Genomic DNA, 20892 nt, shown 5'->3' on the forward strand with positions numbered 1-20892 from the left:
ACATTTTCTGCAAGCCCGAGCTCGGCCCGACCCGACTGTCGGGCCCGAAATTCCGACCTGAGCCCGGCCCGATGTGCAAGCCCAGGCCGGGCTGCCCATGGTCAGGCATTGAGAGGGTGCAGCACCGAAGTGGGCCCATCGGCCACGCACGGCCCAAGTTCCCGCAACCGAGCTGGCTTTCCGGCCCGCACCCGTTCAGCATAATAAAAAAAGAAAGAGGTCCCCGCGCCCGAGCAAGCTTTCTAGGGTTTCTTCGCCCTATCCAGGCAGGCACGCCGCCACTCGCTCCGCTCCGACCAGCCCCGCCGCCACTTGGCGCGCCTCGACCTGTTCCCAGAAAGCTAGGGTTCCTGGCCCCCTCTTGCCTGTTCCCTCTATCTCTGAATCGATCGATCGAAGACCCTCGGTTCGTAACCGCCACGGCCCACGGACATTGGCTCCGGATTCCAAGTGCTCTAGACCGTCCGCGGGCCTCCACTGCCCCGGCTAGACCACAGATCAGTAACAGGTCTGGGTTTTTACTAAGCTACTGCAGCTTCAGTCGACAAACCTATGTATGGTGCTAGTACAGTACGTCTACATGTCAAATTGCAACGCCTTATTGTTGATAAGTAGTGTCAACACACTGTTTTTTCCGTGTTTACTAGTAATAATTTGGAAACAAAAATATTTCTCATAATCCCATCTTTGGAATGTTACTGAGGCAGTTAGCATGTTTACAAATCTGACAATCCTAATGGTAAACATCTAATGCAGATTTCACTAAGTGCTAATATCTAAACCGATCATTTGCTATGATTCTCTGTATCTGTAGATCCAAGAACAGGTGTCTTGTGGTGCTTGTGGTGTCTGCGGATGGCCAATAGCAAGTATGAGTATGTGAAGAGGGAGTTCGAGTTCAATCGCCAGCTCCCGGCCTCCAACTGGATCGTCGTCCGCATCGATGGTTGCCACTTCCACCGGTATATTTCATCTATTTCTCTTAAACGGATAATACATAAATAATGTATATCCGTGTTTTCGGTTTTCCACACGCATATTGAGTGATTGTTGCTTTCTCTAATATGGGATAATTAATAACCGTTAACTGATTGATCTAGTTTTATTCTGCTCACTTCCTATCTATACACTGACATGGTTACTAGTGGTTAAGCAATTGCATCAACCATCTGGCCATCTCAGCTCGTCTGTACCATTGTCTTTTTGTAAGGATTAACATGTCGAAAAATGGAAAGAAAATTTTATTATTCAAATATAGCGATAACTGTTGCTTCAAATATGGGAAACATGCAAACATGGCCTCTCGCATCGTGGAGGAGCACTCTACCGCTCTACATCCTCCATATTTTTCGTTGGTTAGTGCCTCACCACAGGGGCACATGAGCTTCCTAGCCGGCGTCGACCACGGTAGTTACTCCTTGTAGGGAACCGCAGTGGAGACGGACATTGAACATCCTTATTCTTTTGTGGTTATGCGATTTAGCCCATATCTACAAAGTTACATGTGTTGTCCCGTTGCAACACACTGGTATTTAGCTATAGTTTATATTTGTTGTTCTTTTCGGTATCCACTAATTTCAGTTTTATTTTTGTAGATTCTCGGAGTTGCATGCCTTTGAGAAACCAAATGACGAGAGCGCTTTAGGATTGATGAACGCCTGTGCCACTTCTATGCTCAAGAAATACAATGACATAGTGTTTGCTTATGGTGTTAGCGATGAGTACAGGTATAATATCTTCTTATCAAAGTTAAATTATAAAATTGTTTGTAGATTTGATTTGTCATAAAAAGGTATATGCAAATGCTGTTGTGGAGACTCAGTTTTGAATTGCACGAGCTCCATTTTTTCCTTTTTTTGAACATTTTGTTCATTATTTCCATAATAATCTCTGCTTCTTGTATTTTTGTTTGTTTTGCAGTTTTGTCTTTAGAGAAGAAACAGAATTATATAAAAGGCGAGAAAGGTACGTCATTTGATTTGTTCACTTATTCACTTGGTATTCTAAAATACTGCCATACCTAAATATATTTTAACAATTCAGTTATAAGATCTCATCATGTTATTGACTTCTCTACCAATATATGCAGCAAAATTCTCTCTTCATGTGTTTCTTACTTCACATCTGTATACATGATGAAGTGGAAAGATTTCTTTCCTAATAATGATTTGAAGGAACCTCCATACTTTGATGCGCGAGTTGTATGCTATCCAAATATGAAGACTGTTCGTGATTATTTGGCATGGAGACAAGTGGATTGTAAGCTTCTTGAACTAAAATCGATTTTTTGTTGTATAAATAATAAGATAATTATATTGTGCACTTATGTGTGTTGGTGTTCTTGACAGTAGAATTATGTTGTGTATGTTATTACCCTTTATTTAAAATATACAGCTTCAACAACATTAACTAAATATAATAAATATAGTGTATCTATGTGTTGCTTCAATGAGATTTCTTTGACCGGTTGCTTGGCTACTTAGTTTTCTATTTGATTTAATGGTTGAAGATTAACATATTTGATTTTTTTTGTATATTTTTCAGGTCATATAAATAATCAGTACAATACATGCTTCTGGATGTTGATACAGTCCGGAAAAACCAAAAATGAGGCATATCAAGCATTGAAGGTCATCTTAATTATCTAGGGCTATACTTGTCATTTGTAGCATTTTTATGAATCATTTTTCCTTTTTTTTTGTGAACCGTCTATTTTTCTTTTAGGGAACATCTTCTAAGGATAAGAACAAGTTGCTTTTGCAACAGTTTCAAATCAACTATAATGATGAATCGGCTATGTTTCGGAAAGGATCCAGTGTTTATCGAGATAAGGTAATGCTATCAAGCATTCATATGTTCATCATTATTAATGTTCTTGCTTACTCTCAGTGAGGTATTTTTAATTATTGTTCTTGCAAAATTATTGTTTGCAGGATGTATACCAGTGACCATGTTTATTTTTAGTCATATTTTGTGTTTAGAGATATTTGTATCATTTCTGACTTATTTTCTTGATACCAGATGTTATATGTAAAAGTTCTTGCTATACTTTATATGTATATTTGAAACTTCTTAGCTGCCATTTTCTTAGGTTATATTGATCAAAGGTTATGTGGGCCTGATTGTTGACTAATGTTATTTTTTGGACATATTCTTTTCAACATTTAGTTTCAATTCTACTAACCCAGTTAGGTGCACTTTGAATACTAAAAAAGTTATACATATTACAGGTCACGAAGGTGAAAACAGACGACTATGGGAATCCCATAAAAAGAACCCGTCAGGCAACTATAGTGTCAAATTTTGATATCATAGGTCCCGAGTTTTGGGAAAAACATCAATACATTCTTGGAAAAGGTCAGTTGAATCATTCTAGTTTTAGGTATGCTTTCGGTCCAACTCTTATCAACTTTGTATATATACAGCATCAGACTGCCAGTATCTTTGGGGGAAAGAAAAATATGGATACGAGTATGTGAAGAAGTTTGTTAACATCCCTAGGTCTCCATGTTCCAATTGGACCATTGTTCGTATTAGCGCCTGCCAATTTGATCAGTGAGGACTCCTAATTTCCTATTTATTTAAACACATGCGGGAATACCATTTAGATAATTATATCGTCTTATCAACATGGAGATTTTTTCCCCCAGATTCTCACTGATCCATTCATTTGACAAGCCAAATGATGAGACCGCTTTAAGATTGATGAACGCTTCTGCTTCACTGATGATGGAGCAATTTCCTGATATTATCTTTGGCTATGGTTTTAACAACGAGTACAGGTATGATATACCCTTTCCGAATAGCTGTGTTTGCATGGAGAAGACTGCAAAAGGACAGATAAAACAAAAATATGTGTTTCCGCATAGCACAATTTTGCCTCTTCTCATCAATAATAGTAATTTAAATTGAATATATTGGCAATATAAGGGATCATGTTGAAGTTGTAAGTGAACTGGTCAGCGAAGCTTAAATGTGGCACACTTCAGTTTAGACAGGATTTCTTATGTTGTTGGATGGCAAACCTGAACATTTGTTGCAAATGATCATTTTTAATTATTTGTTATTGTTGCAGCTTTGTGTTCCAGGAGAACACTGAATTGTACAAGAGAGAGGAGAGGTAGTTACTAGATTTATGAATTCCTATAGTACATGCATTTCATCCGGTCAAGCCTTTGATAAAATATGCAACTTCTTTTGCAGTTCAATCATTTCTTCATGTTCATCATGTTTCACTTCCTTTTACATTATGAAGTGGGAAGAATATTTCCCCAGTATACCCTTAGTGCAGCCACCACACTACAAAGCAGAAGTTCTCTGTTGCCCAAAACCAACAACCGTTTGTGATTATTTGTTCCGGAGGCAATCAGAATGTGAGTAATCCTCCTAAAAGGCCATATCTTTAACTAATCGGAAATATTTATGAATTTGTTGATGGTAGTACAGTATGTTATATCTGAATTCATGTGTTCATCTGCGGCAGTATGAGTGCATTAATTTTGGTGTCAATATAACCTATATGCTGTGTTGAATACTTACCATTCAATGTATCTTCATTTTTTGAAGATGTCCTGCTCAAGGGTTTGACTCTTCTCATAGTTAGAACAAATCATAAGAAAATGAGCTGACCTCGTTGTACATGCTAATTTGCAGGTCACAACAGAAATCAATACAATACATGCTTTTGGATGTTAGTGAAATCTGGAGAAGGTGAAAACAAAGCTAAGGAGATACTGAAGGTCTTCTTTCATCATTTAGGATTTAAAATAAATTTTCATTATTCTTATTAATTCTTTAGTTATGTGCAATCTCTAACTCTTTAGTATTCTCTGAAGGACACATTACCAAAGGACAAGAACGAGTTACTTTTTCAACGATTTCAAATGAACTACAACAATGAACCGGCTATGTTTCGAAAGGGTTCATGTGCTTACCGTCAAAAGGTTTTTGTCCATCATCCAAGAATTATTTTCAACAATAATGTTGTTTGTGCTGCCATTATCTTAAGAAAGTGACAGTTTAGATACTTAAGAAGAAAGATTTAAAATTCACGAAACGATCAAAGTAACTTTACAGTAACTATAACTGAAAAATATACTCTCGCATTCGCTCATTATCCGTAGTTTGTAACAATTCCATGTCGTCTACAAAGAACTGCATCTGAGAGATGCCTGGATACTGCTGTTGAGCAGAAGTCTTTATTTATTTACTTGTGTTTGCATTTGAGTAGAGGATGATTCTCACGGTATGTCCAGTTTCTCTGTTAACAACTTACAGTGCAAATGGGTGCAGGTGGGAGAATTTGCAGAGGTGGAAGCCAATGGAGATGTTACAAGAGAGCGGTGGGATGTGGCGGTGGCACGTAGACATGGGGCCAGACTTTTGGAGAAAGCACCCTTATGTTTTCAACAGGTGATGATTGCTATTTAGTTGCTAGATTTTAACTAATAACAAGTTGATCTCTTCCCATGAGAAATAGTAGTCAATATAATTATTGCTAGACAAAAAACTTGATGTTTACAATAATTCCATATAGGTAACATGCTGATAAAACTTGTTAACTTGTACTCGTAGATGTCCGAGTGCGTGGGTTAAGTCAAAACTCTCCTTGTTTCTGCCAAACTATCAGCCCATGTCAGCAACCATTAAATTACTTCTAGTGTGCCACTAGTAGTAATTTGGTTATGTTGCCAGATTCTTAGGTTCAAATTTGGTGGTGTTGCTCAGGGAAGCGAATTTGTTTTTGCATGTATGTTATTGTAGCTGCAGTTGGTGCTGAAAATGGACAGAGTAATGGCATATCACTGCTGAGATACTTTGATTAAATGTGAATTCAAACTATTGAAAACAATTCAAGTGGACCATGCGTTTCTAATTCACCACCACATTGCCCATATAAGTTGCCCATCTCAAGGGGTAAATTTGATTATTTGCCATGAACCGTAGATATGATCAAGCAGTGCTAGTGTGCAACCATCTGTTCATATGCACTATGATTTAGCTTGGTTTCTTGTTGATTCTTGTATATATACAAAATAGCCAATAATTTTTCATGCACAATAGTTGTGATCAAGTTAGCTTGCCAGTGCTTCTGTTTGAATGTATGGTGCGCAACCATTTGTTCATATGTACTGTGGTTTGGCTGGTTTCTTGTTGATCTCGTGTAGAATCGATTAAGCATGCCAGCATGGAAGGTGTGGAACCATCCATTTACATATTATTTTTCACTGTGGTTTCATGTAGCTTCTCAATATGTAGTATTTGTGCTAAAAACAAGTCTGAATATTTGGTCTGTTGTTTCTCCGAGCAGCTGCCACCACTCAGCTGATTTCAGCCCGCTGATCATTCTAATGATCTTGCTCAGTTCGACTTTTATAGGTCGTGCCACTGATGGTTGAGTTTTTACGGTTTGGTTTATATTTTCAACTACTTAGGCTTCACATTGCGTGACAGCAGTACTCAAACTGACATTAGATTCGTTTGAAAAAAGCTGATATGACTGAACACATGCTAATTTCTGCAAGACGTATCCGTAAAATGTACATGCTGGCTTAACATCAGTTCTTGGTCTGGCTTCAACTCCGTGTTAAGATCCATTGATGTGTTGCCCAATATTTGGAGGTACAGATGACCCTAAAGCCTGGTTAGGCGAAAGAACACATGGAGTTCATACTGGTTTCTTGATGCTAAAGCATGATTGGTTGAGCAGATCGATTGCCACCCACCATTTTTATTTTGTGTATTTCAGCATTATTGGTTGAGCAGATTGATTGTTAAAGCCTTGGTTATGTTTAATGAGGTATGTATTACATCTGGGATGATTAGATGACCTGAGAGGTGATGTGCCTTTCTTGGTTGCTCTATACTCTGTCTCAGTAGGAAATTGATTCATCTAGGTGACTTGTTGGCTTCTTAGGATCTTATCTTTAGTATCGGTTTTACCATGTCTGTTAGATCTTTTTAATGTAAACTCAATTGGTTCAAGAGGATTGCTGGAATGTTGACTGTTCACCACCATTACTTGTTGTTTTCCTCTGCATGCATTGACCAGTGCCCATTTCTTTTCCTTTCTTAATTTATTTTTCCCTTGATAATGAGAAGGTGACCCTGCCTAACCATTCAAATTGGCAGCTTGGCAACTATGTAATGTAATAGTTCCTTTCATGTGCAGATGAAAGCAATAGCAGAAGATGAGAAGATCCAAGTTTGTTTATCGTCGAAGAAGTGCTTGCGGAGTTGCGTCCTGGATTTATGGCCTCTTATAATTCTGTACTACTAGACTTATAGCTCGGCCTATCCCGCCTGAACTGTACTTCTAACTTGACAGATGCCTTCAAACTCTGAACTTTTACTGGATAAGTTGTAACAGTGATTAAATTCAGGTTTCTTTTATCATTGTGCACTTGCGTAGCTGCTTACTCTTATTTCTGCCTCATGGAAGTGTAGGCGCAAAACTACATCGATATTTCACAAAATATGTATTTGTGTCTTGTAGTCTTACAATGAAATTAGTAGATCAGATGGCAAAGCATCAATAAAGTAAGATATATTGAGTGATAAAAAGTAAAAGTACTCGAGTGAAACGACTAAACACAAAATACGAAACCACTAAACACAAAATCCTAACTTGTCTAAATAAATATTCCAAGTCTTTTCGGTCGACCTGCTAAATATAGTCCCCGGAGAATTAAAACATGCAGGACGTGTTTGGTTCACGGACTGATAACGGAAATGTAATGAGATTACGGTGGGATCAGTGGAGCAACGGACCATTTGCAAAAAAAATTTGGTTCGTGGCAGTAAAGGTATCAGGTTACATAACCGTGTTTGGTTTGACACTGCAGTCTCAAGCCATTTGCATTGGGAAATTCTACATAAGTAAAACCAAAATGATTTTCACATGCAATTCACAAGTTCTTCACAGGCTCAATTCCAAATTCATCAAACTGGCATATAATTTAAAATCATTTTGCATAAATTAATTACAAACACATCTCTTGATCAATGCCGGATAGCTCCCTCATCGCCGGAGATATCGTGACTCGCAGAGGCTCCGCCGCACCGACTGCACCTGCGCGCGCCGATGGCGTCCGACAGCGACCGGAAGTGCCGGGAGATGGTCTGCACGGCCAGCGCCGTGTACGGCCTCGCCGCGCCGGTGCCGGCCACCAAACGATGACACAACCATCTGCATCTCCTGGTGGTAGTGCCAGTACCTACTGTCGACCTGGTCCAGCGTAGCCATTAACGCCGTCACCTTGCTCTGGAGGTTCCGCCTCTCCGTCGGCAGCTCGGCGGCGCCTTCATGCTCCTCGTCGTTGAGACCATCGACTTTGATGCACGCACCGTCGTCCGATGTGTCGTCCTTCCCGTCTCCCCTTCTTGATAGCGTCGCGCAAACTGACCACCTCGTCTAGTACCTCACACACCACCTTAAGAAACCTGGAGTTCTGTACGTAAAAGTTGCCCGGCGAGTTCCTGCTCACCGCCATTGCCGACTGGGGTTCGGGCTTATCAATGGGGATGCAGCATCTCCCATGCCGCCTGGACGATCGTACTGGTAGAGCGACACTGACTGCATTGATGACTACGCTGAGCCACCGAACCGCCGTCGTCTCCCATGAGCGGCACCAGACTATCAGTCCCGGTCGATGGTCGATGCGCCTCAGAACGGGTTGGTCATGTAGCGGTGGTGGTGGAATGACATGTCGCCACCCTCACCACCGGCAAGGCCCCTCTGATCAGTAGTGGAGGACTGGAGGTAGAGTGGAACGTGGCCATCCTCCTCTTCAAAAGCAAATGCACTCTGTCATCAGAAGGGTATTGTCGACCTGGATAGGTTCAGTTTCGGTCTTCAGTCTTCGAACTGGGAAGAAGTAAGAGGACTGAAAAGTATCAGCACATCAGAAATCCAGAAGATTATTTTAGCTTTGCTCGTGAATTCACATAGCAGTACTCAAATTTGATTAGGTGGCATATGACTTCACATAGTTGGTGCCAAGAAAAGATGATTAAGACAACCTATGTTTCAACTCTGTACTAAATTAGGCAGAAATTTGATAAGAATCGAGCATGCAATAACTGCAAATTCATTCAGAAAGTTACAAAAGGGACGAACAAATTCAGACTGGCGGTCAGTCATTCAAGACCAATGAAACAAGGTAGAGAGAATCAACCACTCACCGCAAGCTGAAGGATTATTTGGTTCCATCAAGACATGCTTGTTAAATATGAAAACTAACAACAACAAAAAATCAAGATATACTTGTTACTAGAACAAACTGCACACATCAAATCTTCTCTTAACAAAACTTGATGAAGAACTCTAAAACTATAATATATGCACATTCCTTTTATTAGAAAGGCAAGGCGCGTGCTACGCGTCGGTCGACTGATCGGTGTGCCAGGATCAGTCGCTTTCGGGGCCGTTCGATTCCGATTGCACGCTCAACAATTCAGTCTCTCTTTCCTCATGTCGCTTTCCATGCGCTGCGCTGCGACACGAGTGGGTCCACGGACCGCGAGGCGTCAACTCACTTTTCAGCATTTGCATGCGGGGGTGGTGGTCATTTGGTGGTCACGTGGGTGGAGCAGACCATGGGCTGACTATTTCTCCTCCAAAAGTAAGCTAATCTAGTACACTGTGGCGGTACAGCACAATTAAACAATTATTCAACAATTTTAACAAAATTGGCAAACTATTTCGAAAAAACCATTTGTTCGCACTAATAAAAAACTGATTAAATAACATTTTTTTTGTACAATTTGATTTGCAACAAAAATCACCAGCTATTTAAACAAAAATCGTAAACGGCTACAATAAAAAAAATCATGTGTTTGCCATATTAAAAAAAAGATGTTTAACCAACAATTTTTTTTTGTAGATTTATTTGCAACAAAAAATACCAATTATTACTACAAAAAACACAAACGATTGCAAAAAAAAGTACTTGCGGCAATAAAAAAGTGTTTAACCAGCAATTTATTTTGTTGTAGATTTATTTGCAACAAAAAACACCAGTTATTACAATAAAAATACAAACTATTAAAAAAAAAGTCATGTGTTTGCAACATTATGAAAGCACGTAAAAATCTCACGCTCGGAAAATCTTGCAACATCTGGTTTGTGATTTTTCAACAAAATGCATACGAGTCTGTTACAATTTAGAAGCACATATGCAACATTAATTTTTAGGAAAAAACACTTGTAGCAAACACCCAGAACAATCTTATGACATCTCGCGTCTGCTTTCACAACAAAACTAGTATGAGTTCACTTAATGCGCATATACAACATCGAAAAATCCTCAATAATACTTTGTGGGTTGGGTTCCCCGACTACGAATCTTTTCCTAGCTAGCACCTCTATAATCAATACATGCAGTGGTGCCTTCCTTTTCCCTACCTCTCACAACATGTAACCATGCAAGAGAAACATTTATTGAGTTACATAGGCGCCCTCCTAGGCCGTCCCAAATATATGCCGTTACATTGCAACGAAAAGAGCAGCCATAGGTAAAAAAAAGCTGCATGGGGCTTTGCCGCACACAACACCAGGTAAAAAAGCTACAGCTTCCAGCAAAAAAGGCCGCATGTTGACGTGAAGTATGGTCTTCCGTCCACTTGCAGTAGAAAATATGAGAGAGCAGCGACGGGTGAATTTTAATTAAAATAATCAATTTGCGCACCAAATTTACGATCTAACCCTCGGATTCACTAATTACAAAATTTGACCCTTTTCAATAACGCCCGCCATGGAGGCGTTATGGTCTGTTCTACAACGCCGTGCTCTAGGCGTTATGCCTAGGGCAGAGGTCAACGCACGGCCCACGAGGCTAGCACCATAACGCCCTGGAGGGCGTTATACTCTGCACCATAACGCCCCGATACGGGCGTTATCTTGCGCAGAATAAGTAAAACGGCCACCGTGTGCCCGACTCCAACTCCCCACTTCTTCCCCCCTCTCCCTCTTCCTCAAGAACACAAACCGCCGCCGCCCCGCCCTCCCCCCTCAAATCCCATTCATTTGGGTGAGATCGAAGGCTGATTTATCCAGATTTGGTTCCCCTTCAAGTTCTCAAGGTAACCCCCTTTTTTCCTCTTTTTGTTGGTTGAAATATTCGCATTTGCTTCTCTATGTATTCCGATCCATAGTTCATCTATTAGTTAGGCTATTTAGGTTGTTAGTAGTAGGTTTATGTTAGTAGATTAGTAGTTTTCTTAGTTTTCTTTGTTAGTTTCAATAGGTTGGAAACCCTAGATTGTAGTGTTAGAGTTTTGAGTGGTTAATTTAGATTGGTAATTATTATGTTGCTAGTACTAGTTGTTATTAGTAGTGATATATATGTTAGATTACAAACACTAGATTGGAAACCCTAGGTTGTTGGTATGGTGAATTTTGGAAAACAAGTTAGTTGTAAATATGTATTACTATATTTGCTATGGTTATATTTTAATGGGTAGGAGTAGATTGATTATTAGTGATAGTTCTAGTACATATGAAACCAAAGATTGGAAAAAGGATGTGGTTTTATATTAAACCATGTTGGAGATATGCCCGAGAGGCAATAATAAAATAGTTATTGTTATATCTTAGTGTTCATGATAAATGTTTACACTCCATGCTATAATTGTATTAACCGGAAACATTGATACATGTGTGTTGTGTAAACAACCAGAGTCCCTAGTAAGCCTCTTGTATAACTAGCTTGTTGATTAATAGATGATCATCGTTTCATGATCATGAACATTGGATGCTATTAATAACAAGGTTATGTCATTAATGAATGATGTAATGGACACACCCAATTAAGCGTAGCATAAGATCATGTCATTAAGTTCATTTGCTATAAGCTTTCGATACATAGTTACCTAGTCCTTTCGACCATGAGATCATATAAATCACTTATGCGGAAGGGTACTTTGATTACATCAAACGCCCAGCGTAAATGGGTGGTTATAAAGGTGGGATTAGGTATTCGGAAAGTATGAGTTGAGGCATATGGATCAACAGTGGGATTTGTCCATCCCGATGACGGATAGATATACTCTGGGCCCTCTCGGTGGAATGTCGTCTAAATTAGCTTGCAAGCATATGAATGGTTCATAAGAGACCACATACCACGGTACGAGTAAAGAGTACTTGTCAGGAAACGAGGTTGAACAAGGTATAGAGATACCGATGATCAAACCTCGGACAAGTAAAATATCGCGTGACAAAGGGAATCGGTATCGTATGTAAAATGGTTCATTCGATCACTAAGTCATCGTTGAATATGTGGGAGCCATTATGGATCTCCAGATCCCGCTATTGGTTATTGGTCGGAGAGAAGTCTCAACCATGTCTGCATAGTTCGCGAACCGTAGGGTGACACACTTAAGGTTTGATGTCGTTTAAGTAGATATGGAATATGGAATGGAGTTCGAAGTTTTGTTCGGAGTCTCGGATGGGATCCAAGACATCACGAGGAGTTAGGAATGGTGGGAGAATAAGATTCATATATAGGAAGTCATTTTATAGGTTTGAAAATGATCCGGTATTTTTCTGGAAGGTTCTAGAAGGTTCTAGAAGAGTCCGGAAGAAATCACCGCGGAAGGTGGAGTCCCGGAGGGACTCCACCAGCCATGGCCGGCCAGCCAAAGGGGGGGAGGAGTCCCAGGTGGACTCCACCCATGGTGGGCCGGCCACCCCACCAAAGGAAAGGGGGGAGTCCCACTCCCCCTAGGTTTGGCCATATGGAAGGTTTTGTGTTGGGGTCTTATTCGAAGACTTTTTGACCTAACCCTTGGGGATCCACCTATATAATGAGGGAGAGAGGGAGGGGGGTAGACCACCCTTGGCCGCACCACCCCTGCCCCCCTTGAGGCCGGCGCCCCAGCTCCCCCTCTCCCAAACCCTAGCCGCCCCCTCTTCCACCGGCAACTCCAGCAGCGCTTCGGCGACGCCTGGGAGATCTCCACCACCACCGCCACCACGCCGTCGTGCTGTCGGGATTCCGAGGAGGATCTACTACTTCCGCTGCCCGCTGGAACGGGGAGGAGGACGTCGTCATCAACACCGAACGTGTGACCGAGTACGGAGGTGCTGCCCGTTCGTGGCACCGTCAAGATCTTCTACGCGCTTTTGCAAGCGGCAAGTGATCGACTACACCAACAACGAGATCTAATCTCGTAGGCTTTGGAAATCTTCGAGGGTTAGTCTCATGATCTTCTCGTTGCTACCATCTTCTAGTTTGGATCTTGGCTTGTTGTTCGTTCTTGCGGTAGGAATTTTTTTGTTTTCTATGCTACGAATCCCAACAGTGGTATCAGAGCCGTGTCTATGCATAGATTGGTTGCACGAGTAGAACACAATGGTTTTGTGGGCGTTGATGCTTTTGTTGTCTTTAGTTCGTGTACTTTGCATCTTGCGGGATGGTGGGATGAAGCGGCCCGGGCTAACTTTACATGACCGCGTTCATGAGACTTGCTCCACGCTCGACATGCAACTTGTATTGCATAAGTGGCTTTGCGGGTGTCTGTCTCTCTCACCATAGTGAAGATTCGATCTACTCTTCCTATTGACAACACTAGTATCACCGTTGTGGTTCATGTTCGTAGGTAGATTGGATCTTACTCGAAAACCCTAAACCACGTAAAATATGCAAACCAAATTAGAGCCGTCTAGCTTGTTTTTGCAGGGTTTGGTGATGTGATATGGCCATGATGTGATGATTATATTTGATGTATGAGATGATCATTATTGTATTGTGGCAACCGGCAGGAGCCTTATGGTTGTCTTTATATTTCATGTAGTAGTATTATTTTAAAGTAGTTGTAATAGTTGCTACATGTGGTGAACAACCATGAAGACGGCGCCATGGACCTTGACGCTACGCCGACGATGATAGAGATCATGCCCGTTGATGATGGAGATCATGTCCGTGCTTTGGAGATGAAGATCAAAGGCGCAAAGACTAAAGGGCCATATCATATCACATATGAATTGCATGTGATGTTAATCCTTTTATGCATCTTATCTTGCTTAGATCGCGACGGTAGCATTATAAGATGATCCCTCACATTAATATCAAGATAATAAAGTGTTCTCCCTCGTATGCACCGTTGCTACAGTTCGTCGTTTCGAAGCATCTCGTGATGATCGGATGTGATAGATTCTACGTTCACATACAACGGGTGTAAGCCATGTTGCACACGCGGAAATACTTGGGTTTGCTTGGCGAGCCTAGCATGTACATACATGGCCTCGGAACACAGGAAACCGAAAGGTTGAACACGAGTCATATGGATGATATGATCAACATGTTGATGTTCACCATTGAAGCTACATCATCTCACGTGATGATCGGTTTTGGTGTAGTGGATTTGGATCGTGTACCACTTAACAACTATGAGGGATGTTGTATTAAGTGGGAGTTCATTAGTAATTAGATTAAAACATGAACTAATTATCATGAACATAGTCTGAATAGTATTTTGAATTAAATTTGTAGAATTGGCATCCGTTATCTACCATGCGCTAGTCTTGTAATTGAGATAGAAATACTGTTAAATCTGACAAGTAACTTTACGGACTGGTACCGTATTGTTAAAGAATCAAGTAATGTTTAAAGTCCTATTGCAAACTTTTGGTAAAACTCACATTAGAGCAATGGTTTCAATTAGTACCTAAAATCATCTTGTCTCCGTGAAACTTGAAGTTCAAATCCGTTTGAAAAGTGAGGAGCTGAAAATTTTGTTTTCAGAAATATGCGAGGTATGAGATATATGTGATATCTAAGACCTTATTGCAAGATGATAGAATATAATCTAGTGAGACTACATAAACTCATAAGTTTTATGGGAATGTACGAAGGTTGAAGACGCCAGGCGTCCCAATCCTCCAACTAGTTGGGCACTAACGATATTCGCATATCCATGAAGTGATCGTCCTTAGTATGCACCGTTGCTAAGACTCGTCGTTTCGAAGCATCACGTGATGATCGGGTGTGATAGATTCTACGTGTGCATACAACGGGTGCAAGCCAGATTTGCACATGCAAATACTAAGGTTAAACTTTATGAGCCTAGCATGTACAGACATGGTCTCGGAAAGTCGTCATGATTTGATGGATAAATATTATGAGTGAAATTGTTCATCACATTAAAAGGTTACTAATAGTGAAATCTGGAACACTTGTCATGTGATGATCAACTTCAAAGTAAGAACCTCAAGGTTATTAGTATTTGACCAATGAACCTAGAAGTTATTGAAGGTGAAGTGTTTTCTGAGAATGAGGAAAACTAAAAGAGAAACTACAAAAGATTTTGGCAGAAAGAAAGAAAAGACTAGAAAGTCTAGCTCAGGTGTATATAGATGATATACATGTTATGAATGTATTCTTTGATTGGTCACACAATGAAGTTCTTGGGTATTTGTACCATATTGGTTGGTATGAGATGTCATACAACACAACGCAATACAAGAATACGATGGCCTAAGTGACTGATAAGGAATGTGGTAATAATGCACGTCTGGAACAAAATAAAATGTTATTATGTTCGTCGTTAGCATTCTACCTAGCCCTTCAGATTTATAATAAAGAACTTAATAATTGTTATTTAGCTCTGGTCAAATGAAAACAATGAGTTGTTCAAATTATGACCATACTCCATGTACGATGGATAAGTTATTATAAATCTTAATGGTGAAACATACATGCATAACACTGACGCTAAAATGCTATAAAGCAAAATGATGTGAATTCCACTTATTTGTGGAACCGCCATTTAAGGTCAGTTTAGAAAGGAACGCATGAAGGAACTCCATGCAAATGGATTTTTGGAGTCATTTGATTTTTGAATCGTTTGGCGCTTGCAAATCTTTTCTAAAGAGAATGACTGAAATACCGTTCATAGGCCAAGAGTTGAACGGGCAACTAACTGAGTGGAAACATACATGATGATGTATGTGGTTCACTGGGCATAGTTGTGTGCGGGAGATTCTTCTACTTCATGAAAACTTCCAACAATGAATTGAGTATATATTTGTGGATATATTCAATAAGGAAGAAGTTTGAAACATTTGAATGGATTCAAATAAAATTCAGCATGAAGTGGAAATCATCGTAATAGAAAAGTCAAATATCTATGATTGGATCATAGTGGAAATATTTGAATTACGAGTTTTAGCGAACATCTAAAAGAGTTATGAAATTGTTCTACAACTCACGTTTCTTGGAGTATCATAGTGATGATGGAGTATCCGAGAGACGTATCCAAACCTTGTTGGATTAATGATGAGATAAAATAGATTGACGCCATTATATTTTTGTGAATTATGCTTTAGAGACTACCGCTTTTACACTAAATAGAGCATCATCATAATCCGTTGAAATGACACCATACGAGTTATGGCATGGGTATAAACCCTAATAGTCCTTTCTTAAAATTTTGGTATGCATAGCATAAGTAAATAAGTTTACAACCAAAATCGGATGAATTTCTTTGTTGGTTATCCCAGAGAACATAATTGGGAATTCTTTCCACTATAAAGTCAAAGACAAAAGTGTTTGTCGATGTTACTTGCTTATTTCCAAGAAATTGTTTCTAAGCGAAGTATTTGAGTGGGAGGACAATAGAACTTGATAAGGTTGATGAACCTGAGCATAATGATCAGAGTAGCGCAGCATCGGAAATGGTTCCGGAAGCGGCCACGACGATCATGGCTCCCATGTCTACAAAGTGTTATAGTCATGGAGATCGAAGTACCTATTGAACCTTGTAGGTATGGTTTACTTTGTGATCAAATAAATGATTTGTGGACAAAGGATTGATTTTGAACAATGATAAACCAACTACATACAAAAGAAGCTATGATGGGCCACGACTCCGTTAAAATGGCTATGCGCCATGAAATCCAAGATAGGTGAATACTTTTTGAAAGTAAATGGATCTATAATATTGATGGACTTGGATGGAATATTCTTGAACAAGCTCGACTTGTCGAAAGTTTGTTTACGACAAAGTTTAAAGAGTTGACTGCGATAAGATTAGATCTTCAGCAGCGATGCTTATAGTCTATGCGGATTGTTCTAGTAATCGCTACATATTTCTTTTATGAGATATGCTAGTAGGATGGCAAAATACATTACTTAACAGAAGTGTGTATTAAAGGGGTATACAAGATACAACTGAGAGTTTTGCTAATCCGTAGAATACTAGAAAGGTATAAAAAACTTCTTGGATGAAGTGAGTATCACGGAGTTGGAATCTTCACCGGATGAAATAATCAAAGAGTTTTGATTTCATCAGAAACGATGAAGATACTTGCATTTGCAAGAAATTAAGTGGGAGCGCTGAGACATGTTTATAATACTTTATGTAGATGACATATCATTGATTATAAATAATGTAATCATGTACTTGATGTGATTAAAAGGTTTCATTGAGAATTAACTTCAATGAAAGGATATGAACTGAAATATATTTAGTGTCAAGATCTATGAAGATAGATTGAAACACATAATAAGTTTAAGTTATAGTACATAGAATGTATATTGAAGTAGTTCAATTTATAAATATTAAGAAGGTGTTCTTTTCATGTGAAGGTTTAACAAGACTTGAGTGTATCTGACACTCAATGAGTAAAAACACATGAGTGATTTTAGATCACGTATAATATGTACACAATCAGATGTCCTGTGCTCTAAAGTGTTAAGAGCATATACCAGAATGATTCATGTAATGATCATTGGACAACGGTAAGAATATCCCTGAGTGCTTTAGAAGAACCAAGGATATACAAATAGTTTTGTATGGGTAATGACAAACAAATGTTGTAAGGTGTTGCACCGATATTAGTTTGGTCACATATAAAAATAAAATTTCAATCTCAATTAGGCTAAATGTGTTCATTAAAAGGTAGCACAATGGGATAGAAAGAGTCTATGCTAGATTTAGATGAGTTCTAAATATTGTGACGGATTCTACAAACGAAGGCAGAGTATGTCATTGTTTTGACAATGACTGAGGATATTGAAGTCGAGAAGTTCTTTGAGAACTTGGTGTAGTTCCGATAGTGTCAGAACTTTGAAGCTATATTGTGTGTGACAATATTAGTGACATATTTCAGACCACGGAATTAAGGTTCCACCAGAAGACCGAACATATACGATTACTGCCGACTCATTTGGAAAATGAGTGATGCGTGAAAACGCAAATGAATTGCAAAATACATACGTTTACGAGCATGTCGAGATCCGTTGGCTGAAACCTCTCCGTGAGCAAAACATGATAAGCACCGAAGGCCAAGGTGTTATATCTTTACATATGTAAACTAGATTATTGACTCTAGTGCAAGTGGGAGACTGTTGGAGATATGCCCGAGAGGCAATAATAAAATAGTTATTGTTATATCTTAGTGTTCATGATAAATGTTTACACTCCATGCTATAATTGTATTAACCGGAAACATTGATACATGTGTGTTGTGTAAACAACCAGAGTCCCTAGTAAGCCTCTTGTATAACTAGCTTGTTGATTAATAGATGATCATCGTTTCATGATCATGAACATTGGATGTTATTAATAACAAGGTTATGTCATTAATGAATGATGTAATGGACACACCCAATTAAGCGTAGCATAAGATCATGTCATTAAGTTCATTTGCTATAAGCTTTCGATACATAGTTACCTAGTCCTTTCGACCATGAGATCATATAAATCACTTATGCCGGAAGGGTACTTTGATTACATCAAACGCCCTTTGCGTAAATGGGTGGTTATAAAGGTGGGATTAGGTATTCGGAAAGTATGAGTTGAGGCATATGGATCAACAGTGGGATTTGTCCATCCCGATGACGGATAGATATACTCTAGGCCCTCTCGGTGGAATGTCGTCTAAATTAGCTTGCAAGCATATGAATGGTTCATAAGAGACCACATACCACGGTACGAGTAAAGAGTACTTGTCAGGAAACGAGGTTGAACAAGGTATAGAGATACCGATGATCAAACCTCGGACAAGTAAAATATCGCGTGACAAAGGGAATCGGTATCGTATGTAAAATGGTTCATTCGATCACTAAGTCATCGTTGAATATGTGGGAGCCATTATGGATCTCCAGATCCCGCTATTGGTTATTGGTCGGAGAGAAGTCTCAACCATGTCTGCATAGTTCGCGAACCGTAGGGTGACACACTTAAGGTTTGATGTCGTTTAAGTAGATATGGAATATGTAATGGAGTTCGAAGTTTTGTTCGGAGTCTCGGATGGGATCCAGGACATCACGAGGAGTTCCGGAATGGTCCGGAGAATAAGATTCATATATAGGAAGTCATTTTATAGGTTTGAAAATGATCCGGTATTTTTCTGGAAGGTTCTAGAAGGTTCTAGAAGAGTCCGGAAGAAATCACCGCGGAAGGTGGAGTCCCGGAGGGACTCCACCAGCCATGGCCGGCCAGCCAAAGGGGGGGAGGAGTCCCAGGTGGACTCCACCCATGGTGGGCCGGCCACCCCACCAAAGGAAAGGGGGGAGTCCCACTCCCCCTAGGTTTGGCCATATGGAAGGTTTTGTGTTGGGGTCTTATTCGAAGACTTTTTGACCTAACCCTTGGGGATCCACCTATATAATGAGGGAGAGAGGGAGGGGGGTAGACCACCCTTGGCCGCACCACCCCTGCCCCCCTTGAGGCCGGCGCCCCAGCTCCCCCTCTCCCAAACCCTAGCCGCCCCCTCTTCCACCGGCAACTCCAGCAGCGCTTAGGCGAAGCCCTGCCGGAGATCTCCACCACCACCGCCACCACGCCGTCGTGCTGTCGGGATTCCGAGGAGGATCTACTACTTCCGCTGCCCGCTGGAACGGGGAGGAGGACGTCGTCATCAACACCGAACGTGTGACCGAGTACGGAGGTGCTGCCCGTTCGTGGCACCGTCAAGATCTTCTACGCGCTTTTGCAAGCGGCAAGTGATCGACTACACCAACAACGAGATCTAATCTCGTAGGCTTTGGAAATCTTCGAGGGTTAGTCTCATGATCTTCTCGTTGCTACCATCTTCTAGTTTGGATCTTGGCTTGTTGTTCGTTCTTGCGGTAGGAAATTTTTTGTTTTCTATGCTACGAATCCCAACAAACCATACATTGCAACAAGTAGTTATTTTTGAAATTATAGTTTAGTTTATTTTGTTGTTGCAACTAATTTAGAAATAGTTCATTCTATTTGTTGTTGTAACTAAATTATTGCTGTAGTTTATACTTGCTTCTAAATTTTAGCGCATCATGAATAATTGATTAATCAGTTGACATTTATTTTTCCATAGGATGTTTCCCCTTCTGAAAGATGCGTACAATACGGTGCACCGTGCACGTCATATGTCTGAAGGGAAGTATCACTCTGTACTGCACTTGAGGGCAGGCAGGATTGATGGTGATGAGCCTAAAGCGGGTGAACAGGACCCAAAACATCCGAAGATGCACTATGATGAACGCTACACCCCCTATATCCGGAGTACCGGGTTACTCCCGTTTATCAACATGGTCAAGAGTGGAGTGCCGAAGAAGAACGCATGTCTTGTCACCGCACTCGTGGACCGTTTGCGTCCGGAGACACACACCTTTCATCTTCCATGTGGTGAGATGACCGTCACCCTCCAGGATATGTCAATGATCACGGCACTTCCAATAAGGGGTCATCCTATTTGCCGGAACACTGATAGTTCAGGATGGCGGGAGCAAATGAGCAGCTACCTCGGGATGGAATCGGGGAAAAAGGCCGGGCATTTGGTGCAACCTATGGTTGGATTGCTAAGAACTTTGGGAAATGCCCTGATGGTTGTACAGATGAAGTTGTGCAGACGCATGCTCGGGCATACTTGTGGGTCGCCCTCTGCCGCACCGTATTTGGAGACAG

The 20892-nt window shown here is 40.5% G+C and overlaps 1 protein-coding gene and 1 pseudogene across 2 annotated transcripts; one reads left to right on the forward strand and one right to left on the reverse strand.

Annotated features, from left to right (window-relative positions):
* The first annotated feature begins 221 nt into the window (after positions 1-221).
* LOC139830766 (tRNA(His) guanylyltransferase 2-like) lies at positions 222-7395 on the forward strand. Of its 2 annotated transcripts, none has more exons than XM_071819589.1 (16): positions 222-508; positions 815-962; positions 1596-1727; positions 1921-1965; positions 2090-2259; positions 2545-2630; positions 2725-2832; positions 3231-3357; positions 3426-3555; positions 3651-3782; positions 4076-4120; positions 4204-4373; positions 4654-4739; positions 4836-4943; positions 5278-5412; positions 7172-7395. In XM_071819589.1, the coding sequence occupies exons 2-16, from the start codon at positions 856-858 to the stop codon at positions 7277-7279; spliced, it is 1689 nt and encodes a 562-aa protein (XP_071675690.1). In that variant the 5' UTR covers positions 222-508; positions 815-855; the 3' UTR covers positions 7280-7395. The 2 variants fall into 2 exon arrangements, with proteins under 2 accessions (XP_071675690.1, XP_071675691.1); XM_071819590.1 differs by having other exon boundaries at positions 5293-5412.
* Positions 7396-8020: 625 nt separating this feature from the next.
* LOC127348155 (BEL1-like homeodomain protein 7) lies at positions 8021-8581 on the reverse strand (annotated as a pseudogene).
* Positions 8582-20892: the final 12311 nt, after the last annotated feature.

This window comes from Lolium perenne, chromosome 4, assembly GCF_019359855.2.
Source record: "Lolium perenne isolate Kyuss_39 chromosome 4, Kyuss_2.0, whole genome shotgun sequence".
Taxonomy (NCBI): Eukaryota; Viridiplantae; Streptophyta; class Magnoliopsida; order Poales; family Poaceae; genus Lolium; species Lolium perenne.

Excerpts from the sequence above, each read along its gene's own strand:
- LOC139830766 (XM_071819589.1), top strand. The coding sequence starts at position 856 with ATGGCCAATAGCAAGTATGAGTATGTGAAGAGGGAGTTCGAGTTCAAT. Across the intron at positions 2,631-2,724 it reads AGGCATATCAAGCATTGAAG|GGAACATCTTCTAAGGATAA; the intron begins GTCATCTTAATT and ends TTTTTCTTTTAG. Across the intron at positions 3,783-4,075 it reads GGTTTTAACAACGAGTACAG|CTTTGTGTTCCAGGAGAACA; the intron begins GTATGATATACC and ends TTATTGTTGCAG.